General features: G+C 41.1%; 3 protein-coding genes across 3 annotated transcripts in view; 2 read left to right on the top strand and 1 right to left on the bottom strand.

Moving 5' to 3' along the window:
• Positions 1-321: 321 nt before the first annotated feature.
• On the top strand, positions 322-4,931 carry c4h6orf120 (chromosome 4 C6orf120 homolog). The gene is made up of 2 exons (XM_075464144.1): positions 322-404; positions 2,960-4,931. The coding sequence occupies exon 2, from the start codon at positions 2,991-2,993 to the stop codon at positions 3,546-3,548; it is 558 nt and encodes a 185-aa protein (XP_075320259.1). The 5' UTR covers positions 322-404; positions 2,960-2,990; the 3' UTR covers positions 3,549-4,931.
• Positions 4,932-5,260: 329 nt separating this feature from the next.
• mrpl21 (mitochondrial ribosomal protein L21) lies at positions 5,261-6,069 on the bottom strand. The gene has a single exon (XM_075464143.1). The coding sequence runs from the start codon at positions 6,053-6,055 to the stop codon at positions 5,444-5,446; it is 612 nt and encodes a 203-aa protein (XP_075320258.1). The 5' UTR covers positions 6,056-6,069; the 3' UTR covers positions 5,261-5,443.
• Positions 6,070-8,295: 2,226 nt separating this feature from the next.
• Positions 8,296-22,633, top strand: part of wipf2a (WAS/WASL interacting protein family, member 2a) — a 29,035-nt gene continuing 14,697 nt past the window's right edge. The window contains exons 1-3 of the mRNA XM_075464139.1: positions 8,296-8,768; positions 15,539-15,671; positions 18,226-18,358. Of these exons, the coding sequence (XP_075320254.1) occupies positions 15,615-15,671; positions 18,226-18,358 (190 nt within the window). The 5' untranslated portion in view covers positions 8,296-8,768; positions 15,539-15,614. The remainder of the gene's footprint in view (positions 8,769-15,538; positions 15,672-18,225; positions 18,359-22,633) is intronic.

The following is a 22,633-nucleotide window of genomic DNA, read 5'->3' as shown; positions in this document are numbered from 1 at the left end:
AACTGATGACACCCTTGCAGAGATTTTACATTTAGGCATTTTAGTTTTGGGCTTCTTGTTTCTATAACATAATTTATGTGAATTTGGCTTTTAAATCTTCAAAAATAGTCTGAACGTATGATTCAGTGTTTTCGAATGTAAACAATTTTAGTTTTATGTTGAATAAATGTAAACAAAAAAGATGAATTATAATGTGATGAACTACGTAGCTACAAGCTTAAAACTATTCCCACCGAAATTACAAATTCTAAAAAGAAATTATACCGTATCTTTGCTTTATTGGTGTCTGTGGACGATAGATGGCGCTAGGGCTCCCTTGTAGTGTGTACGGAAAAGGAAGTGAAGAAGTGAACTTAGTTGCTGCCATGCTAAGTCGAAAATGCTGGCTAGGAAATGACAGCGGTGTAAGTAAATGTAGTTCTGTGTTAAGCGACTCAGTGCATTTGATAACTAAAATATAGTTTAAGAGTTAAATAATCAGAAGTCACAGCTTCTGAATTCATTAGCAATTGTTGCTGAAACTGAATAAGCTAGCGGTAACGTTAGCTGGATGATTGTTAGCCAAGAAAGTAGCTAGCTATTAGCTCATTCCGTCTGCGCTAAGCACCGTTTCTACTAACATGTATCTTGCGAGACGTACATTTAAAACAACAATCGTTAGTTTTCACTTGTTGCTGTTTTAACGATGGGTTGTACAATTTGGATCTACGTGCCAGCTGCTGTATTATCAATTCTAAAACTACGCGAGGTTATCGAGACTGTGGAAGTGTAATTGATGTTTTATTAAGTATGTTCTTTTTTGCTGTTTTAGCTTTTTTAGTTGTATGAATTGATGGTCATGCACTTGAAATAAAAGAGCACATATTAATGCAAGTTTCACACGATCCGGTTAACAGTCTTTGTGGGAACAGTTTGATTTCCTGAGAATCAAAGGTCAGAACGAGCTGAGATGAGACTGAGCTGTTTATTTTTAACTCGGCTTTCTCTGAGCTGTGAGGTGAAGGGCGGACAGTCCGCACGTCACCTTTTCCACTGAATATGTTTGGTCCTCAGTTGTGAGGTGTAGTACCTGATCTAACTGATGTTTGTGTGTTTAGCTGGTCTCTGCTGTATCAGATAATCCTAGGCTTGTATCTACCTGTTGTTTGGATTTTAGGTTGCAGCTATAAAGGGGATTTGATGTTCTTCCTTATTTCTCTTATCCAAAAGTCCTCTGAGAGGACCAACCCCAACAAGTAATCGATCGTGTTTGTCTGTTTATCTAAAGTTGATCAAAGTTTTTCTTCATTTGCTGCTTAAATTGTTTTTAATCAAATTTTAAAAAAATCGAGGCCCAGATGTCACACAAAGTGTGTTTCTGTATTCCGACAATCGTGAGCCAACGAACAGATTAAATTAGGCTTTCCTTACCGGGGGTTGACATGTTTATGGTTGTTAGATTAGAGATTTAAGAACATTGTCAGAGTTATCCTTTCACTGAGCCAATCATTAATTGCCCATTGTAAATTAGTATGACAAAAGTCAAGGTTCTTTTTTATTTTGTAACATTACATTGTATAATGGAATTACACAATTGTAACAGTTCTTGAATGAACAATGAATTCACAAAAACAAAACACGGACAGCTTGATCAGCTGAGAGGAAGGTGTTGGGAGAAGCAGAGAAATGTGGTCTGATGGACCAAAATGAGAACACGGGAGTGCTTTGTGTTGGTAATCATCTGCATCGTTGGACGTCCGGGGGAACAGGTGTTGTATTATAGGAATGATCAGTAAATGGTCAGATGGTGGTGGGAGTAAAAGCACACAGTATCTGGGCTAATAAAAGACTAATCTGTCCAACCGAGGGCCTCATGCTGACAAACGTTTTTCTGTCCAGGAATGCTCTATGCCAGAGTTAAGCGACACACACTGAACAGTTTGCATGTGATAGTTTTCTCTGATTATTCAAGAGGGTCAACATCAATGCTATTTTATGTTTAGACCCCAATAATAAGGCTGTTCGTATTGTCATAATCATCTTTACTGTTGTGAGATCTTAGCCCCCCTTTTGTCTCTTTTTCTCTGTCTCCTCTTCGGTGATGTGGTGAGATATACTCTCCACAGATATCAGTTAAAATCACTCTAATCTCTTGCTGTGTCTGCATTACCTTTGTATTTGAATCAGAAACCCTCTTCTGATACTGCAGTTTTTAGTGCCACTCAGCCGGTTTCACTTTTAAGAAGTAGAAAATCAACGGTTGCATACAAAAAAAAAAAATGCTTTTGTGCACTTTTTAAGTTTCTTCTGTCTAATGATGGAAGTTTGTCGAACAATTATTCTTTCACCTTCATGCTGCTGAAGTAGGATGTTGTAGTGGGCCTTGATTGCACTCACTTTAGCCACGTTTCCACTATGCAGTCTGGTACGGGTCGGAACGGTTCACTTATTTCAGTGTTTCCACTACCACGAAAGCGTATCGGTCCCATGGTACCCGTGACCCTTCTGCTTGGGGTACCTAGCACACAGGACCGGTTCCAGGCTCTGCTCTCCGTTGTTGGTGAGGAGGCTGTGCAGCGGGAGCTCGATGGCGCTGTGCCAAACGAAAAAGTTTTCCAGCTGATTGCTGCAAAAATGGCATAGAGTGGTTTCAACCGGACCGCGAGCCAGTGTCGTATTCAGCTGAAGAAGCTTGGAGGTGGTTTGAAATTATTGATGTTATTTGCTATTTACGCTTCGGCACGCACTCCGCCCACCCCTGAGGGTCCCCTTTGTACAGTGGGAACGCAAGCTGACCCCAAAGCGACCCGTTCCGGACTGCATAGTGGAAACGTGTCTTTCGTCACATTGCTCACATCTTGTGTTTGAGTTCACAGTTGGTTGCATCTCAGTTAGATGAATGCAGTACATCCGTTTACTTCTTTCCTTGTTTGGGTCTCGCTGCTGAGCCCTGCTTTCTGTGCACTGTCCTGTGTTTCAGGCTGTCAGGCTGATTGACAGATGCCTTCACCATGATGCTGAGCTGCAGCGTGCTGGTCGTCGCCCTCTTGCTGTCGCAAGCCAGAAGCTTTCTGAGCCCCTCGGAGGATGACGGCATCCCCGACGAGTGGGTGCTGCTCCATGTGGTTCAGGGCCATATCGGGGCCGGAAACTACAGCTATCTACGCCTCAACCACGATGGGAGAATCATCCTGCACATGCAGAGCCTTAAGGGGGATGCAGACCTGTATGTGTCAGACAAAACCCTACATCCGAGCTTCGACACCTACAAGCTGCAGTCGGCCACCTGCGGCCACGATGTGGTGGTGGTTCCGGGAGATTTCACGAGGCCGGTTGGCATTGGAATTTACGGCCACCCATCTCACCTGGAGAGCGAGTTTGAAATGCGAGTGTTTTATGATCAGACAGTGTGGCAGGACCCATTTCATAAGGGCTCATATGCTTCTGAAGACGAACACAGGGAAAAGAAGTCTGCTCGAGCAGCAGAGGACGACTTTCAGGAAGAAGAGTCGATCCTTTGGACTATTCTGATTGGGCTTTTGAAGATAGTACTTGAAATTTTGTTTTGAAAATAATTCCCTTTGTTGCTGCTATGATGCAGGGGTTTGGTTCTGCTCTTGGCTCAGTCAGCCATAACGGCTCTAGAAAGATTTTTTTCCTTTCATTCTTTAAAGGTAGATAATTCAGTGTACTACACCACATGATAATTTAGTTTGCAATCAAACATACACATGGAACAGTTTGGTTTTAATAGTTTAAATGTTATTTGATCACCTTGCTGATTTCTTGGGTGTAGCCTGACCAATCGGACGCGTTCCACCTGCTTATGTTTGATGATAAGCTGATGAGCAGCTGGTGGTCTGATTTGGAGTCTATAAACACAAGAGCAGGAAGCAACTATTTCTCGTCTTTTATGACAGAATTGGTGTTATGGGTTACAATAATCATCCCTCCTCCATTGGTTCTGAATGGGTCCCATTGTAAAGCAACTGCATTGAGTAATGTAAAATTAAAATCTGTTATCTTGATTCTGAGCACAAATGCACTCAGAATTTATGTTAAAGCAGATTCAAATTCAGGGTCAATTTGTAACTAACAAAACTGTTGCTGATTTTCCCTCAAAATTAGATGTTTTTTTCTTTACCTGTGCTTTCATTCTGTTATCTAATTCTGCTCTGTAGGTTTCCCGTCATTTTCCAACAGCCTCCACAGTGTCCTTCAGAAAAGCCTATACACACTTAAAAAAAAAAAAAAAAAAAAAGCTTAATTTTTTTTTAAAGAAAAATTAAGCTGCTTTCAGGATTTTTGGAGGAAGCCAAGCTATCACACTGGCAAATTACAAATGACCAAAGTTTGACATTGGGAACTGCATCTTGTCTTCTGATCTGATTTGATTTACTTTTCTGGTAAATGTCATAACAGAGGAACAAAATAGCCATAGCATAGCTATCACTAATACATAAGGTCTGTTGAGCGCTTCATTAGAAGCACACTGAGACCTGCAGCCAGACCGTGGCAACTTTCCAAAGTTGATCTGTTGCTTTTTTTTTTCAGTTATGGGGAATGAATAGAAACTGTTGTGAAGACATGAGACTGCACATTATGCCACATGATCACTTTGGCATACGTTTTGTTTTTCATCAGACCTTTAAGTTTATTTGCCGTTTCTCTGCTGTTAAAGACGATGCTTTGTTTATTTAGACTCCAAATGAGAAACCTCCAGTTCATGAATTGACTGCTTGCATGTTAACACCAGAAGCAACATTTTATTAGGTTTTATCATCTTGGTTTTGCCTGTTGGACACACTACTGATTTTTTTTTTTTCTAAACTTATCACTGAGCAGAAATGTTCAACAGTGCCTTCGGATGAGTCCTTGGAACAGTTTGAGCCATTTTCCTGTTTCTAGACAATTCAGTCAGGTTTCAAAATAAACCAATCTTTTACATCTTTCGTCCTGAATCTTTGTTTCTGAATCAATGTTGTCTTGGAGCAGTGGAACCAAGTTCTCTTTACACTTGGCCTCAAAATCTTTATGCATTATTTTTTAATCGACAATGACACCAAATGGTAATTTTACACGGACCCTAAAAGTCATCTTCTTGCTGTTCCAAGCTAGTGATCCATTTTATCTTAAGAGAAGCAACTACAGAAAAACTCAAAAGGCTGCAGAACAGGATAAGTTGACTTAATAATGGCCATAGGCCCACATCTTTAAGAAGGTCACAGTTCTGCAACATGTTCATATTATTTCACACACAAAACCGTTCAAGTAACAGATCAACATCTCTGCTTTGCAGAAGTTTATTCACAAGAGTAAACCCAGAGAACGAATAAGCAACATTTAAATCATGTTCAGAGTCACAGTCCAGATTTGTTCCTCATGAACAGACTTAATGGCAGTCAAGTTTGTTATAACATCTATAAGAAAAAACTGTTGTCAGTCTGTGAGAACACAGTCGTCGTCATGCCAGTCTGGGAGCAAGCTCGATGCTGTTGATCCTCAGCACCATCTGTGGTTGGACAATGATTTTTTTGCGCTGGAACCGGTGTCTTTTCCAGAACCGCATGTGGACTTTTGGCCAAGATTCGGTCTTTTCGATCACGGTGGCTTCGACTCTGACCAGTTCCTTCCCCAGCAGAGGCCTGCCGATCAGGGTGAAATCCTCCGCTCCAACCAGCAACACTTTCTCCATCCGGATCCGCTCCCCGCACTCCGCATCTATGTGGTTCTCAGTCAGGATCAAATCCTCATGGCTGACCTTCCACTGGCGGCCGGCGAAGTGCACCACTGCAAACAGTCGACCGAAGTCCTGCCCGTGGATCCGCTGGTTCACGGTGCTTACCACCGCGGCGTGACGGCTCTGCTCCTCCTCCGCCGTGACGAAGCTTGTCTGCTCCGGCCACGGAGGCCGCGACAGCGATGTGCGGGTCAGCAGGTCCCCACTGACAGAGGTCTGAGTTCGGACAGCACCGACGTACAGGTTAGGTTGTCTATGTAACAGCATACTGTATGTCCTCCACATACCCGCACATCTCCTGCTCGCCGCCATCTTTACAGGAAGTAGTCCTACCATCACTGCGCATGCGTCACCTCTCAGTCGTCAGACTTTTACAAACGGAAAAGGAAGATTGTAGCCTACTGTACATGTTTCCAAAGTGAATTAATTTAGCTTGTAAACCAACGAGTCATTTAAGGTCTACACAGCGTGAAGTATAGGTGCAGTAGACAGAAGAACTTTCTCAAGATTAGTTCTAATTTTCTGACGCTATTTTTGAGTTCATTTTACTGTTATTTTACGATTAAACACTGAACGTCTATTTTTTTGGAAGCCAATTTCCTACTCTGTTAAAAAAAGTTTATCTAAGTTAGATTAATGAGATAGTATTTAGATCACAAAATATGTAATATGTAAATATTTCTATGTGTCTATCTTATTTTATCCTTTTATTACTGTTACCAAACATTTTTTGTGGTTAATTATAAAGAAAATATAGTCTTATTTAAAAATTCTGAATCTTTAACTCAAAGCTCTGACACAGTATCTCCAAATTAACATTATCTCAAAACCTTGACTAAATATTTCTAAACTGGCGTAATACCTAAAAAATCTCAAAGTCTCAAAGCTTTGTCTCACCATCCCAAATTTTCACCTTACGATTTCACCTTAAGTTTCCCCAAAGTACAAGTTAACACGTCAAACAGTCTTAGTTTCTCAAAATGCTGGTGTATTATCTCAAAAATCACACTCCCAAAGCTACAAGTTATCTCAGTAGTCTGACATAATGAGAAATTGTTTTAAAATTCTATTTCAAACTTTAAAGAATCCATTTTGTAATAATTTTGTAATGCTTATTGAATTTTAATGAATTTCTCATTGAATGTATTTGTTATGAGAGGTTGTGGTCCAAGTGACAAAGTGTGCACAATTACAATGCAACTTAGGTAAGGTGAAATAGGCCAGAAAAGAGATTTAACTGACTGAACAGTCAAAAATTGTCAAATGCCATATGTGACACTTGTGAAAGGCAATGACAACCACACAATGACATGCTTTCATTCAAATAGTCAACAGGATCACAAAAAGCCTCTGGAGAATAAACATAATTAAGGAAAGCTTCAGAAATCCTCCAGAACTACAGTGTCTTTGGATTTTAATGAATTAATCCATTAATCCATCCATCCATCCATTTTCTAGGCTACACCCTGGACAGGTCGCCCGTCCATAACAGGGCCACACAAAGACAAATGAGACAAACAACCAGCCACACTCACGCTCAATCCTAGTGTCAACTTAGTGTCACCAATCAACCTAACATGCATGTTTTTGAGCGGTGGGAGGAAGCCGGAGTACCTGGGAGAAGATGCAACTCCATACAGAAAGGCCCTAGCTGGGATTCCAACCAGGAACCCTCTTACTGTGAGGCGACGGTGCTATCCACAATTTCACTGCGCAGCCTGGTTTCAATTCTATTCAATTCAATTCAGTTGTGCTTTATTAATCCACAGTGGGAAATGATGAACACAAGGCACCATTTCAAGCCACGCACCAGCAGGACGAAGGCACTGGATCAGGATCTTTTCAGGTTGAACATGAGCTTAATATAAAATACCAAAGTAACTGTGGGTTTTTCTTGAAAATTCTTCAACAAGTATTATTTTTACAAAGACAGTACCATTATATTAATCTATTTCTCATAATCAAATAATTATTTATTTAAATGCGTGATGGTGGGTTTCGAGTTTGTCCATTTCACCAACAATAAATCCCTCATCCTTTTCAAATCAGAGAAGTATGTCATCAATTTGGACCTGAAACACTTCCAGTCTTCCTTCTACTGAATGTTTGCATCCTTCCCGAATATCTTAGTATGAACACAATTAAAAACAAAGCAATAATAACAAAGTAAAATAAAAATCTAGGAACATTGATAAGCCAGTCCAAACCTCTCCCAAAGATGCTTTTTTTGTAGTAAATTTGCATGGTAAAGTTATGAAATAAACCTTTTATTACTTTGTTATTAAAACGATTTGTATAATATGACTAAAGCTGCTGCAGAGTTTGTAAAGCTTGCAATGTGTCCCTACGAAGACTCAGCATGCTGTATATTATTTGGTGTTTAGTTAGAGAGAGTCGTATTAACAAGCAGCTTCATCTGTTAATTCATTTTTACTTAAACTTTTTTTTTCGTAGAGGAGCTATTCTCATTTTCCCATAAATGAAGAAATTGTGGAAGAAACTGAAATGACAAGCTTGGAATTTACTGAAACACTTTAACGCAGCGATGAAATGCCTCCATTTTGAGTAGTTCCTCCCGTTTCCGGGTTTCCGAGAAGAACCGATAAAACAGTGTCAGCGGGGAGTATGGCACTGCTTGCAGGTCAGGAGTGTGGGTAAAGTTTGCCCTAGCTATCTGAAACTGTTAATAAGTGGTACTGAAGCGCGTTCAGTAGTTTGTTTTCTGCTCTTCGTACGTTAGCAAGGTGATTTTTTTTTTCAGACGACGTTTGCAGGTACCAGGACTGCGTTGACACTGACAGCTGAAAAGTAAACAGCTCTGTGCTAACTATCTAGCCTAGCTGGTAAACTGACGATAGCTAGCTAATGTTAGCCGGCTAACCTGCAAGTCTTTTTGGTGGCGTTAAGTTACATCACCGCGAATTGCCAGTACCCTCCCATCCTAATTTTCTTCCCAAGATTGCTTCGAAAAAGGATTGCCACAACAGCACTTTCCATTCATGTTGTTTGGGAAGACGAGACTTCTAGACATCCTCTTCTTAGAACCAGGGTGAGTCAATTCTCAAACTGTTTAAGCTAACTTAACTCCACCCAAGTTCCAGCTAGCTACTGTCAGGTATGTTGTTGCTCTACCTGGGAGCGGCTACACAACCTGCCTCGGCCTGACAAATCCAGTTTCACTAAATTGTATGTCAAAGTTTGCATGCTTCTGCTCGCCCGAAACTCTTAATATGTACAAGAGGTTACATTTACTGTTTAAAAGTATCAAGATTTCACCGAAGAACTGCTTCAATAGAAGCAAAAGTATTACGTTTCAGTTTGTGCTATAAAAATGAGCATCAGGTAAACCTGTTTCAGCTATCACAAAATAAGTAATAAGTACTGAGTGCTGATAAACGTTCCTGTTTTGTGCCAGACGTTATGCCTGACCAACAATGCAATTCACAATCCAAATATTCCAAGTTTATGTGCTTCAAGTGAATCATTATGTACATTTGAGAAGGCTGTAACATCAATTTATGTGACATTTTTGGTGTGAAAAAAAAAATTTAGTTGGCAACGTAGACACTGATTAATAATCAGTTATATGGGGCCCAAGCTCATGGTTGTTTTTTCTTTCGCCATTATTATTATGTGTTGTTATTCACCACAAGATAAATCAGAATCAGAATACTTTATTGATCCCCGGGGGGCATTCTTTTGTTACAGCTGCCTCCATTTAAAGAGCAAAGTTAAACCAAGTTAAATGAAGATATCCTTAATAAATTTTCTAATAAACAGGATACTTTAATTTCAAACTGACATGTAAACATCCAAGTTCAGAAATCTGGTCTTGTTTTGGCTTTGTTTGGCCATCAGTTCCTCAGAAATCCCAAAACAAAAATGGGATGGCTGTTGGTCCGGAGGAAGAACAGTTGTCTACCACTTGGAAGGTTGGTGGCTCAATCCATGGTTTCCCCGGGCCACGCGTTGAAGTGTCGTATGGAAAGATACAGAACCCCGCATTGCCTCCAAACTGTTCATCACTGCGTGATGCAGAAAAGCACGCCGCGTACCCTAACACTGTATAGACTAAGAAGTGCTGTGTGAGTGTGTGAATGTGGCTTGTTGTGTAAAAGAGTGGTCAGCTGGACTAGAAAGGCGCTATATAACTACAGTCCATTTACCATTTAAGTTTACAGTACTGTAGTTCAGTGTTTTTCCTTAACCACAAAAGCATCCAACTTCCTCTTACAACCCTCCCTCTCTGGCTGTGCAGCCTCACACTGGTGGTGTGGGGAAATTAGTTTCCAATCATCCCATTCTTTACCAAGACAACATGTCACATTGATCTTGATTGAAAAATATGAAATTACAGTGGGCAAATGTTAATACCTCTTGGTTTCAACAGGGCATTTCTACATGTTGTGTGTATGTTTTTGTTATGTATGCTGCAGATCTTGTGTTTTTTTTTTTTCTTTTCTTTTTTTTTTTTCTTGTAATTGAATATTTCTTTAATATGATATTCAGAACTTGCATACAGACTGTAATACTCTCTAAGTTTAGATTTGATCAGTTTTAGAAGTTATGCCTGGACATGATATTAATTGGCAGCTGTTAATTAAAAGAACAGCATTAAACAGCTATTTGTTTAGGTCTTCGGAACTGATGTTTTCCTTCACGTATCACATAAAATTGAGTGTCTCTAAACAAGGATCCTTGGGCTGTTGGAAATTAAAACAGATATTTTTCATTTCGTGAACATTATTAGTGAGATAATAAGAAATTTAATACACTTTCCTTTTAACTTTGCCTTCACCACTTGAACACATAACTACTAAAGCATCTTTTGAACCCCAGCTCTCTGTTTCAGGCTCTACTTTTGTGCTTTTCTGTTTAAACTATGTCACTGGCAGACTAGTGAGCTCGCTCAGTGAGATTCCTTTGACCTCCCTCAACGAAAACCTGCTCTAATGCTCAGCTAGGCTAGGGGCGGGGTGATGAGACCTACACTGCCTGAATGAGCCAACAATGGGCCAAGGTAGCTAACTGGTTTGGGGAGATCCAGTGACCTCAAATACTCATTGTGTGCAGTGCTGTCACATTTGGAGCAGTTTCAGCTCCTGGTCTACAGTGTTTCCCACAGAATTTTTGGAAACTATGGGGGGGGGGGGGGGGTAAATTCACGCGACGTGAATTTGTGCGGCGTAAATTTGTGCGACTGCAGATTTTATTTTATTTGATTGATTTGCACACATTCATTCAAATATAACAAAAAAATACACAATAAAACACAACAAATTAAAAAAAAGGAATGTGTGCTGGAGATGTCAGAAACCCTTGTGGGCTTATGAGGAAACCTCATCTTGTCATTAAAACCCAATGATAACAATTGTAATAGAAAATATTTACAGGTTAAAACTAAACTTCATGAAAAATATGACTGGATCATATACAGTGAGGACTTATGCCTTTTTGAGAAACTTGAAAAGGTTTTCCTTGATAACAAAGGGTGTGGGAAGTACACAATGAGTTCAGGAACACATCAGAAGTGGTTTGGTGTTTATCTTTAAAAACAAGAGAGCTATTACAAAATAAAAATCTAAAATGGAATTAAGTATGCACACTGCGTAAATGTTCTACCTAAAATGATTTTTCTGGAAACTAAAAGACTGTGAAAGCTTTATAGTGAGTTCACAAACCCATCAGAAGTGGTTTGGTGTTCATTGGTTGAATATCCAGTGAGAACAAAAAAAGGCGTTGCACTTTTGCGACGGTCCCTAAGCGCTCCGGCTGCCGTAGTTCACTTAGAAATATATTCGGCGCGGTTACTCTGATCTTTCAGGCTTACTTTGGTGAGTTGATAAAGCCTGTGGTATGTTAGTCTTAGTTTTCTGTAAATATTAATACCATCCTGAGGCTAATTGGTGCGGTTTTCGTGACGCTATTACAATTACAAAGCTGGAAAATAGGCGAATGTCGAATATAACCATCCCGCCTAGTCGGGATGGTTGAACCACACATGCGGGACGGATGAAACACCTTATTTTAAACAGAAACTATTGAGCTTACTATTTTTTTAAGCAACATACCGGACAACATACTAGTGTACTCGTCATTGCTCAAATTTCACATTATTTCTCAGAATATAAATAGGTCAAAAAAATATGTTTGTCAACGAAATCACGATGATTACAGCTGATCTTTATGCACGCGCACCCACTAATCTATAACGTGTGTCAATCGCCCCGACAGCGACTAATAACACATAAACCTTTTTTGCCACTAAACTTCAAAACTCTGACATTTCACACTTTAGGACATGTTTAATTACTAATTCACCTGTTGTATAGTCATATTGGTTGGTTTACGAGGAAATTGCTGTGTTTCCAAAAAAAAAATCGCTGTTTTTCAAACGATTGGGATTCGGAAACTATGGCGGCCAAAAGGAAACTATGGCGGGCCGCCATAGTTTCCTCAATGTATGGGAAACACTGGGTCTATGATGGACAGGTCTGTCGTGTTTTAAATGAGTGAACACAAATACCGCAGTAAGTAACATTTAAATAGAAATTGTGTGAAGACCAAGTGTGTTTATAGGTACTCATTTGCATTTTCATACACCTGTGACACCCCGCAAAACTGAAAATATTTTGTTTTGCCTGACCTTTTTGTCTCATAACAAGGGTGGCGCAGCCTCAAAGTTTTAAAGTCTAATAGTGTGTCTTATCGTTGTCTGGCGCTCACATATCATCAGAGGAGATTTGACCCTCAGTAAAATCCACTTGATTTAAAGTTCCTTAAACTAACGTTGAATACAACTGTAGTGTTTGCATGTGTAAGACGGTAAAACATAGTCTAACATTAATCTGTCATGGCGACATTAATGTTCCTCATGCTTTATTCAGTTGGAGCTATGATGGAGATGGAGAAAACTATGAGGTGCATGTGCGATATCTCAAGTTAGTATAACGCTGTTGTTTATGAATTTATAAACGTGATCTGTCAGATTCCTCCAAAAAAACACTTGTGTGTCAAATTAGGACCCAATGCTAATATGCAAGTCCAATCTTTTTTCCTGATTCTATAAAAGCTGTGAATAACAGGTTATTGCCTTTATATTTTTCCCTCTGACTATTTTCTGGGGCGTTGGTGTACCGAGGCACAGGTGAATTTCATTGGTGTGTGCTTATTCTGCTTAAACACATCAAGCTGGTGTCCCAGTGATGACGGCGGGGTTGGTTAGTGGCATGTTGCATGATGCCAGTTTGCCCATTTAGCTGCTGGTACTACCTTCCTATCGGTGTATCTGCCGTGTATAAACTTTGAGGCATAGGTGAAAAAACCTTATCACAACCCTCCAAAGCACCATGGAGTTTGTGTGGCCACAAAAGAGATTAGTAACATTTACGGCACCCCTTTATTTTCTTTTTTGCTACATCGAGGACCTTTTGTTGACGTTCATTTTGTCTTTCTCCACCTCACTGATGTTTCCCAGGAGCTGCTTCAGTAACTGCTTCACATCGCATTCATGTCTTCTGGAGAGCAAAGTTGGAACAGCATTTCTTTTTTTCTAAGGAGCACAGTGAAACTCTTCCAGCGTGTTGTTTTTTTTCTCTGACACAGCAGCCATGTGAACACCCATAGCTAATGTTGGTCCTCAAATGTTTGTTCACTCCTGTCCTCCAAGTAGGTGGTGACATTTTTCACTATGTGAAAATGTGACCGTAGTTTAATAAATGAAAAACTATCATGTTTGGACATTTCACATTTGATTTACCAAAGAGTACACAAGTTGTTGAATAGTTGGGGATTAACATCATTAAAAAGAACAGATGAAATGAAATCTCAGTAACTGTTTTACCTTTGCAGTACAGCAGCTGATGTCTCAGTGGTCTTCTTTTTTTTTTTTTTTTTTTTTTTTTGGATTGCTGTACAGGGTTTGCCACACACTGGTGATACTTGGGTGGGCCGCTGCCCAAATGTGCGAAAGGCTGCCCAAAAATATTTCATAATCCACTTGCATATTTTTTATTTTTTTTACAATCCAAAACAGTGACATTTACCTATGTAAAGCTACATGCAGCACTTGGATTCAGCCCCCAAACACTTTTCTGTCACACAAAACATCAGCCCCTCACTGCTTAACGCAAACACAGCCACGGTAGGAACACTTGTTACTTTCACCAGATAGATTTATTGACTTTTAGATCCATTTTCAGAACCGTTCAGCATGCTCAGCAATAAATGTACCGTCCTTTAAACAAACCTTAATTCTTTTCGGTGTAGGACTATCTGTCCCTCATGCTGCTTCTCTGCTGTAGTCAGAGAGGGAAACCTCGTATCGCCACTTTACCAAACATAAAAATACAGACTTAAATGTGGCAGCTGACTACGCAACCATTTTGTTCAGTTAGTGGCAGAAGGAACAAGGAGCACGCAACAGCTGATGGGCGTTTAGTTGCAACATGTATAACAATCCATGAAAATATTAAATTTCCCCAAATAGAAGCTATTATTTACTTCAACTGGTTAAGATATCAAGAATGCATTTTAATGCTGTGGCAAGCTTGTGCCACCGTGGGTTCCCAACAGATGCACAGACACTGGGTTCGAGTTAATCTTTTTATTTATTAACTCGAAAGGATGAACTCAGGGGACGGTCTCCGTTTCTCCACGCTCTCCTTGCTCTCCTAGCTCTCCTTGCTCTCCTTGCTCCTGTTCTCTCTGCCAGGTCATCTCCTGGCTCTCCTTTCTCCCGCCCGGACCAGCACGCTACTGATAAAGGGGAGAATGATTAGCTGATGATGTGCAGATGTGCCCATCATCTCCCCTCCCCCTGTCCTCTGAGCCCTTCCCACCTCTCCTCTGCACCTGATGCACCACGCCCCCCTCCACAAATGCGTCCAGACAATCTGGAACAGTGCACATATGCCTTCTCACTACTTTCCATTGTGTCCATATGTTAGTTTGCCAGAAATCAATTCATTCCAATATGAAGCTCGATAATCAGGACTAGTATGCGAAACACACCTGTTTTTCTTTTCTCTTTCATCTCCTCCAGAATTGTTGAAAAAGTTCACCTCTTGTGGATGATTGGGGAGAGGGCGGGCAGAAAGTTGGATTAACAAAGTAGCGAACAGGTTAACAAACTCTTTGCTTGACAAGCTGTGCACAGTGATTGTTTGAACATGTGAATGCTGTCAGGGCTTCTGCCATTACCGAAAATCTAGTCAATATCAGTAAAACATTGTCCATATAAATAGCAATTCTTATAGTCAGCCTCTAAAACACTAAACAAGCTGGTCCAACGTATTTAACTGATAATTAGATTGAAATCTTAACTCAACTACCATCCGATGAGTGGCTGTTGTTACACCTCAGTATTTCTGTTGATGGTGCAAATGCAACTTAAAAAGTATTTGAAAAGGTATGCAGTCCTGAATGGCGCCCCCAGTCCTCACAACCCCCAACAAGCTCAAAGAAGCGTTTGTTCTGAACGTGCCCAGGTATCCTGGGTTTCCACCATGGTATAAAGACACGAGAGAATAGAATTAAAAGCAACGCTTTTCTTCTTTGTGTCAGAGCTGCAGGTCTGTTTGGCTGTGATGGTTGGGGGTGGTGCTGCAATTCTTACTTACTATACGATACATATTCTTGGTTAGATTCACACATAATATGCCAATCTAGCACCTTCTGACAGCTGTATGTCTCAACCCACTCTACAATGAAATGAAATGAAAAATGATGTAATTACAGAGGTGTTATTTACCTTAGCTGGTGATAGTAGATTGTACATCTCCTTATTTTTAAGAAGAGTGTAATTAAATTATGTTTTAGGAGTCGGAGTGTGTCGTGCCAGAGGAGACGGTGAAGTCGCCTGCCTTTATCAAACAACAGCCAACTGAGAGACGGGATGCCTATTCCTCCACCTCCTCCCCCTGGACCCCCGCCTCCCCCAACCTTTAATGTGGTGAGTGACTTGCTTAAACACAGCGTAGCTGGTCTTTGATAGATGATGTGAACTTGGTTTGACTCGAGTGACATTCCTTTTTGTCAAATCCGTGGTGTTGCTGCTCATTAAGTATAAGAAACTCAGTCTTAAGGCTGTGCGTCATGTCCCCATTTTTGTGTTCTCGCCTTGCACTAAAATATACTGTTAGAGATACTGCAGCCACAATATGACAATTCCTGGATAACTGCCAGCAGCAATAAACAAAGTGTATGACTCATACTAGCAGTTTCAGGAGGAGCTTATGCCTACCTTGTGGTCAGCTGGTAGATGCCAGCATGGACCCCGAGGCCACGCTATAGCTGTAAAGGTGCAAGGTGCAACCCATGATGCCACTGCACAGATGTCTTCCAAAAACATTCCCTTCGTTGTGGTAGCCAATGATGTGGCCATGCCTCGAGTAGAATGACAGATCACCTATGATGGACCTTCTGCCTCTCACTCTATCATAGCTTCTGAAGACGAATCCCAGGTTGTAGGGCATCAGAATCTTGGCGTGTGGACTTCTGCGCACCGCGTCAGGCACATGTCTGCGCTTCTCACACTGTCTGAGTGAAACAAAGCTTTCATGAGAGAGCTAAGAGGTTGGAAAGCCATCCTTAAAAAAATAAGATTTTCCTCTCACAGAGGCCGGCAAAATAGTGCAATTAATGCATGGGTCAGTTAGGACTAGTGGTGGGCATAGATTAATTTTTTTAATCTCACTGAAATCTTGAAATTAATCTAGATTAAAATGGCTCATTCAGAATATGCGTGTTACCCAAGTAATGACTAAAAATCAGTCTTTGAGATAGGGTTTCTTAATACAGGGGGTGCATTAAACCAGGGGCTCATTTCCTGTTTCCAAAACCCATCACTGATTGCTTGAGAAAGCTGTTCTACTTTGATATTTGGTGAAGAAAAAAAAACATGCTCAATAAAATGTACTTGTGTTAAACGGGTTATTCAGTTAAACATGGAAATTAGTACCATAAGCCTACAAGGTTTACATCAGTAGCTTTTTGTTAATCAGTCCAAGCGCTACTTTTCCTTCTTCCACCAGTCACTTAGGCAGACCAGCTTATTCACATGCATGGCTCCAGCAGTTTCTCTAGCTTCGCCAACTTCTCATATTCAGCACTTGTTGGGAGGGCCAGATGGTGCTGCTGTTGAGATAGCGTTGTGTGCAGTGCGTCTCTGTTGCGCCTCACGCGCTTGATCATCTCGAGGGTGGAATTCCACCGTGTTGGAACATCTTGCACGAGCGGCTCCTGAACTTGCCCAAGGGAGGTTTGCTGGACTTTCAGCTCATCTGCGTTGGCCGGACTGTGTTTGAAATATCCCACTATTTTACGACACTTGGCAAGTGCAGCATCAAACCCCCTTCTCGCAGTGACATTACAATCGCTCTCTGTACAACATGTGCAACACACGGCAGATGCTCGAAGGGCAGTATCCTCCCTGTGGCCACCATATTAGGAGCGCTGTCTGTTCCAACAGAGCAGATTTTGTCAACTATCCCCGACCTCCATAAACTGCCTAGCACAGGCTTCTGCAAAGTGGCGTTCTTCTGTTTTCATCACACCTAACGGCTGACAAAGTACATCGGCCTACACCCGAGCTAAAATATCAAGGTAAAAGTCATCACAGTTTGCTTACCTATTTTGACCCAGTTCCCAACCCAATTTTGAGAATAGATTAACAGCGATATTTTTTATATCGCCCGATAAGACTCTCAAATTATCGCAGCACGTTAACGCCGATAACGGCCCACCACTAGTTAGGACCTTCCTTAGGTAACTCATATGAAAACACTTGGTCATTATTAAACTGAGGTTTAGCGCCAGTCTCACGCAGAATAGGATATCAAGCAGGACCTCTGAGGGAGTACTGTGACTATGCCACAGAGTGCTATACTGCTTCCTAAAGTAATACTCTAGCTCATTAAGCCAAGGGAGATAAATGGCTCAGCAACCAAACAGGATTGGAACAGTCAAAAGAATGTTTGTATGTTTCAGTATTTATGATGAAAGTATCTAACAGTCAGACTACCCTGCTGCTAGACGGTGTGCATGAATTATGAATTATGTTCACACGAAGCAAGACTAGAAGGTCCAGATGAGAGCTGCAGACAGCTGCTCCTAACTGGCACCTAGCATGTAGGAGAATGCTTTAAAACTTCAGGATAGTAAAGCAGAAGGCGAGGTAGGGTACAAGCTTGGAGGGCAACTAGCTATACTCTGACAAATGACAAAAACACAGTTTGCTTACCTCCCTTGGTCCTGCAAGTAGAATATAGAATAAAGATCTGTGGATCAATTAACCTATGAATAATGCCATTCGAACGGCGAGAAGATGGAGACTATGTAGGCTGCTGCATGCTATTTATAGCAAGAATGCAGAAGTATCCTGCAATGAGACATATCTGCTTTGTTTACTGCCACTGGCAGCCAGAACAAGGTCAACATATTTTCTGCTGTAGTTCAGACTAGGCAAAACTGAGGTGTGATTGCATCGGTGTTAACTTGTTCCACAGGCGAACACAACTCCCCCCAAACTGAACTCCTCTGAGACGAAAGGCAGAGGAGCGCTGCTGTCGGACATCTGTAAAGGCGCCAAGCTAAAGAAGACCACTGCAGTTAATGACCGGAGTGCCCCGATAATTGAGAGTAAGTTGCAACATGTTTGTTTCATTCACAAACATGCACTCAAATTCCAACTGATCTTCTCCCTGTGAGTTTGTTCAAAACCTGCTCAAAAACTAAAAACTGTACCCACAGACATGTCAGCAGCAGGAGTTAATGTGATCTGTATTTATGGAATATGGAAACATGGAAAAACAACTCTACAGTATGAGAATTGCAGCTGTTTCTTAATTTTGGAAGTACTTGTCTCACAACATATAAAATGTTGATGCACTGTGGAGGAGATCATTTTTACAAATTTAAAGGCATAAACTCTTATAGCTCAACTGTTTTTCAATATTCTAAGAAACAGTTTTTCCACTCGCAGCACTCGTGCTCCCAACTGAGAAAAGAATCACTCCTAAAAACAGCTTTAATGAAACATGATCATATTTTTGACTACATTACTGATATGGTTTGATCAAAACAGACAAGTTACAGAAATGTCACAAAATAGTTGTGAACAAGAAAAATAAACAAACATTAATTTAAACTTTTTTTTTTAACACTGAACAAATTGGTTAACAAATTGGTTAACTACTTTTATGTCTTTATGTTATCTTAACTGCATGACAGTTTTGTGTCAGAAGAAGATCTCTGTCTACTGGTTCTTATATGGTTATATGGAAAGTCTACCCGGTTGCAGGTACTGCGTGCTAGTGGAAACGTGCAAATAGCGCGCCCCGAAGCAAGCTAGTGGAAACGCGCCATATGTGTTGTTATGACTTTGAGACAAGCTGGTGTTAACTCTCCGGTTTCTCACTCAAACAGGACACATGGACACACACACAGTATAATGACGATTTAAAAACAAACAAACAAAAAAAAAAACATGGGATATATTTTCACTGTTTGCAAAAAAAATGCGACATTTGAAGTTTAGTTAGTTTTATTCTGGAGACAGCAGCATCTCTGTGTTATGGGTGTGGGTGGGTGTCTGCAGATGCCGTGTCAGTGGACATGAAAATGAACATCTATTCTATTCAGATACTGAAATTTAGATTAGCATCTGTTTATTTTCTTCTTCTTTTTCTTTCTTTTTTTTTTTACAAACTCTACTGTTTTTGCCTTCCAGTGTCTGTTCAGTCCAGAGATGGAGGTAAAGTTGAAAGTCCTGGAAAAGCTGCGTTTTACCTTGACTTTGGAATCTGTTTAACTTCTAATAGTATCCTGTTAATTTTTTTTTTTTTCTTTTTTTTTTTTTAATGTTTTGTAATGGTTATAAAACAAAACTTTAGGATTTGGACATGGGCTGCGTGTTATGATGGTCTATCCATGTTATTAGACAGTAAATTCATGATACAGTGTAGTCCTGCGCTAACAAACCTTGGGCCTCATGCAACAACCGTTCGTACACACAGATTTGTTCTTAAATCGTGCGTACGAGTGATTTAAGAGAATTTGCGCATTCACCAATCTTTTCGTATTTTACGTTTTCTTTCAGGTACGAACAGAATTTACGAGTGATCCAGAGCTGTCGTATGAGTTTCCTAAAATAGTCCGCTGTTATTCCAATCAAGTTTGCTTGACTAATGGATTGTATATTTAATTACTTTGAAGCAAACCTAAATCAAAATATACATTATACCCCATACTGATGCTGACATTATACTGTTTGACTTAAATTATGCACTAATTGAAGGTTAATTTGACTCTGTATACAACAAAGTTGATGGGAAGTGTAACCAGCGGCTGACTTGCTACTTTTGGATGCCTTATGGCCCTGTCACACTGTTGCGTATGAGAGAAGCATATGAGTTGCGTATGAAAATTATCACTCATACGCTGGTATACGCTGACATACGGCAGGGGAACGTTAGGCATAGGTTGTATACGTTTCAAGCACGCTGGCATACGTTGGCATACGCTGAGGCAGAAATAAATTTTTGAACATGCTCAAAACTTTTGTGCGTATGGTTAATATGCTAAGAATACTCTAGGCATACGCTGAATACGCTAGAGGTACGATATAGGTACGTTACTGATAGGTCGAGAACGCTGGACATAAATTGCCATACGTTGGCATGAAGGTGTACCGTACAGCTAGCGTATTTATAGCCTCCGCCCGTCTGCCGCCTCCATCTCCGCCAGACGGGCGGAGATGGAGGCGGCAGGCAACCGACAATTCACGGGAGCGGTCAGGAGGAGGAGTTGGGGATCTTGATCGCTCAGAAGCATGTAACTCATCAGCCGCAGGTGCATCAGGCATTTCAGCAGGTTTGGGTGAGAATGATTCTTGTATTTTTTTGCCTTTTCCTCGGCCCAGGGCCCGGGCAAACGACGATTGCTTCTTGGGAGGCATGATCGAGATGAATGTCTCGAGAGATGTTGATAGCGCGTCGTCTACTGCAATAACGGAGCAATGTGGAAAGGCTGCTGATATAGGCGCGTTGAAACGTACCCTGGGCATGCGCAGTTCATATGCTACTCATACGCTAGTCATTCTTTATTTTCAAGGACTTTTCGTGCGTATGAAAATTATATTATATTAATTTTCATACGCAACTCATACGCTTCTCTCATACGCAACAGTGTGACAGGGCCATTAGCGCATGTGTGCTCCGAGACCGTGTAGACAGACGAATGGCTGAAATTGCGATTTAGATTGCCAAGTACCGTGCTGCTGCAAATATGCAGCCTGCTAGAGCCACAACTCCAGAGAGAAACACGCCGATCAAACCCAATTCCACCACATGTCCAGGTCCTCGCCACCCTTGGATTTTTGGCCACTGGAACCTTTCAGAGCGAGATTGGAGACAGATCGAGGGTGTCCCAGTCCTCTGTGAGTCGTGCGCTCCCCTTGGTCATCAAAACTCTCATCTCAGTTTATCACCCATGGTACATCAAATTCCCATACACTGCTGTCCAACAAGTACAAATTAAGAGGGACTTTCATTCCGTGGCTGGACTGCCAATCATAATTGGAGCAATAGATTGCACACATATACACATCAAAGCACCTGTGCCGTTGTGGAGTGCACTGAGCTGAAGGCCAGATGGGTGTGTCTCGATACAGCGGGGGGGGGCAAACTGCTCTATAGCCCAGATCAGGTTGGCATCTGTCTCTGAGTGTGTGACCCTGTGCATGTGTGTCAACAGGTGCCAACCTGGATGGGTTAAAAGCGGAGGACAAATCTACCTTCGGGTATAAATAAAGTCACTTAACTTAACACTTAATCTATAGCAGTGTTTCCCAACCCTGGTCCTCAAGGCACACTGCCCTGCATGTTTTCCATGTTTCCCTGCTCCAGCACACCTTCAAATGAATGGGTCGTCCTCAGCATTCTGGAGAGCTTTAAGACCTGCACAATTATTTGAATCAGGTGTGCTGGAGCAGGGAAACATGGAAAACATGCAGGGCAGTGTGCCTTGAGGACCAGGGTTGGGAAACACTGATCTATAGCATACCAGATTTGCACAATATTGCCATGAATGAGGGTCTCCTACTACCTGAACCAGCCCAGGGAGACCAGAAGGTGTGGTGCCAGAAGACCCCCCTCATGGACTACCCCATCAAAGAGCCATCATGATGAGGCAACAACTGATTTCACAGCTTTAGTTGCAGTCATCGAGCGCCTGGTCATGGCGAGACAGTTTTTTTTTTTTTTTTTTTAAGCCATTTTCATATCAAACCAGTTCTTCTTTATTTCTGTGACATTACGAACTACAGGTGACATGGATTTAACAGCACTCGTAATTGCCACTCGTAATTGCTTCCCATTTCTTTGCTTTAGCAGGTCCCATAATTCCACTGCTGACTCTGCTAAAAATGACAGATTTTCCTTTCTGGATCTCTGAAAGCAGAACTTCAATTTCAGAGCCCCTAAAGTTGTTATTTTTGCGCCTTGATGCCATTCTCATGACAATACTTCCTGGCACAGGAGAGAGGAAGCTTGGCCTAATATGGTAAAATTTTGGGCGTGGAGTATGCAAATCTACTATCCTCGTGCACGTGCACTTAAATACGCACGGGTGGCATTCATCTTTTACGCAGGTCATTTACACACTTTTTCCCAAGTTAAGAGCATTTGTTGAATCTGACGTGGCGTGGAGTATGAGACCTTTATACGAAAAAAGTCAGAGAAAATTAGAATAAAAATACAAAAATGTTCTTGCATGAGGCCCATTGATTCTAGATTATTGGAGCAGTTTTGAAATGTTCAATAATCATCAATAAACCCATCAAAATGTTTGGGGTTATGGTTAGGGTATTGATTTCCATCCAAAGTTTAGAAGAAGCTGTGGTCTTGCAGAAATGTC

This window comes from Odontesthes bonariensis, chromosome 4 (genome assembly GCF_027942865.1).
Source record: "Odontesthes bonariensis isolate fOdoBon6 chromosome 4, fOdoBon6.hap1, whole genome shotgun sequence".
NCBI lineage: Eukaryota > Metazoa > Chordata > Actinopteri > Atheriniformes > Atherinopsidae > Odontesthes > Odontesthes bonariensis.
The sequence above is the reverse complement of the archived record's forward strand: the minus strand, read 5'-3'. Positions and strand labels throughout refer to the sequence as shown.

Excerpts from the sequence above, each read along its gene's own strand:
- c4h6orf120 (XM_075464144.1), top strand. The coding sequence starts at position 2,991 with ATGATGCTGAGCTGCAGCGTGCTGGTCGTCGCCCTCTTGCTGTCGCAA.
- mrpl21 (XM_075464143.1), bottom strand. The coding sequence starts at position 6,055 with ATGGTAGGACTACTTCCTGTAAAGATGGCGGCGAGCAGGAGATGTGCG.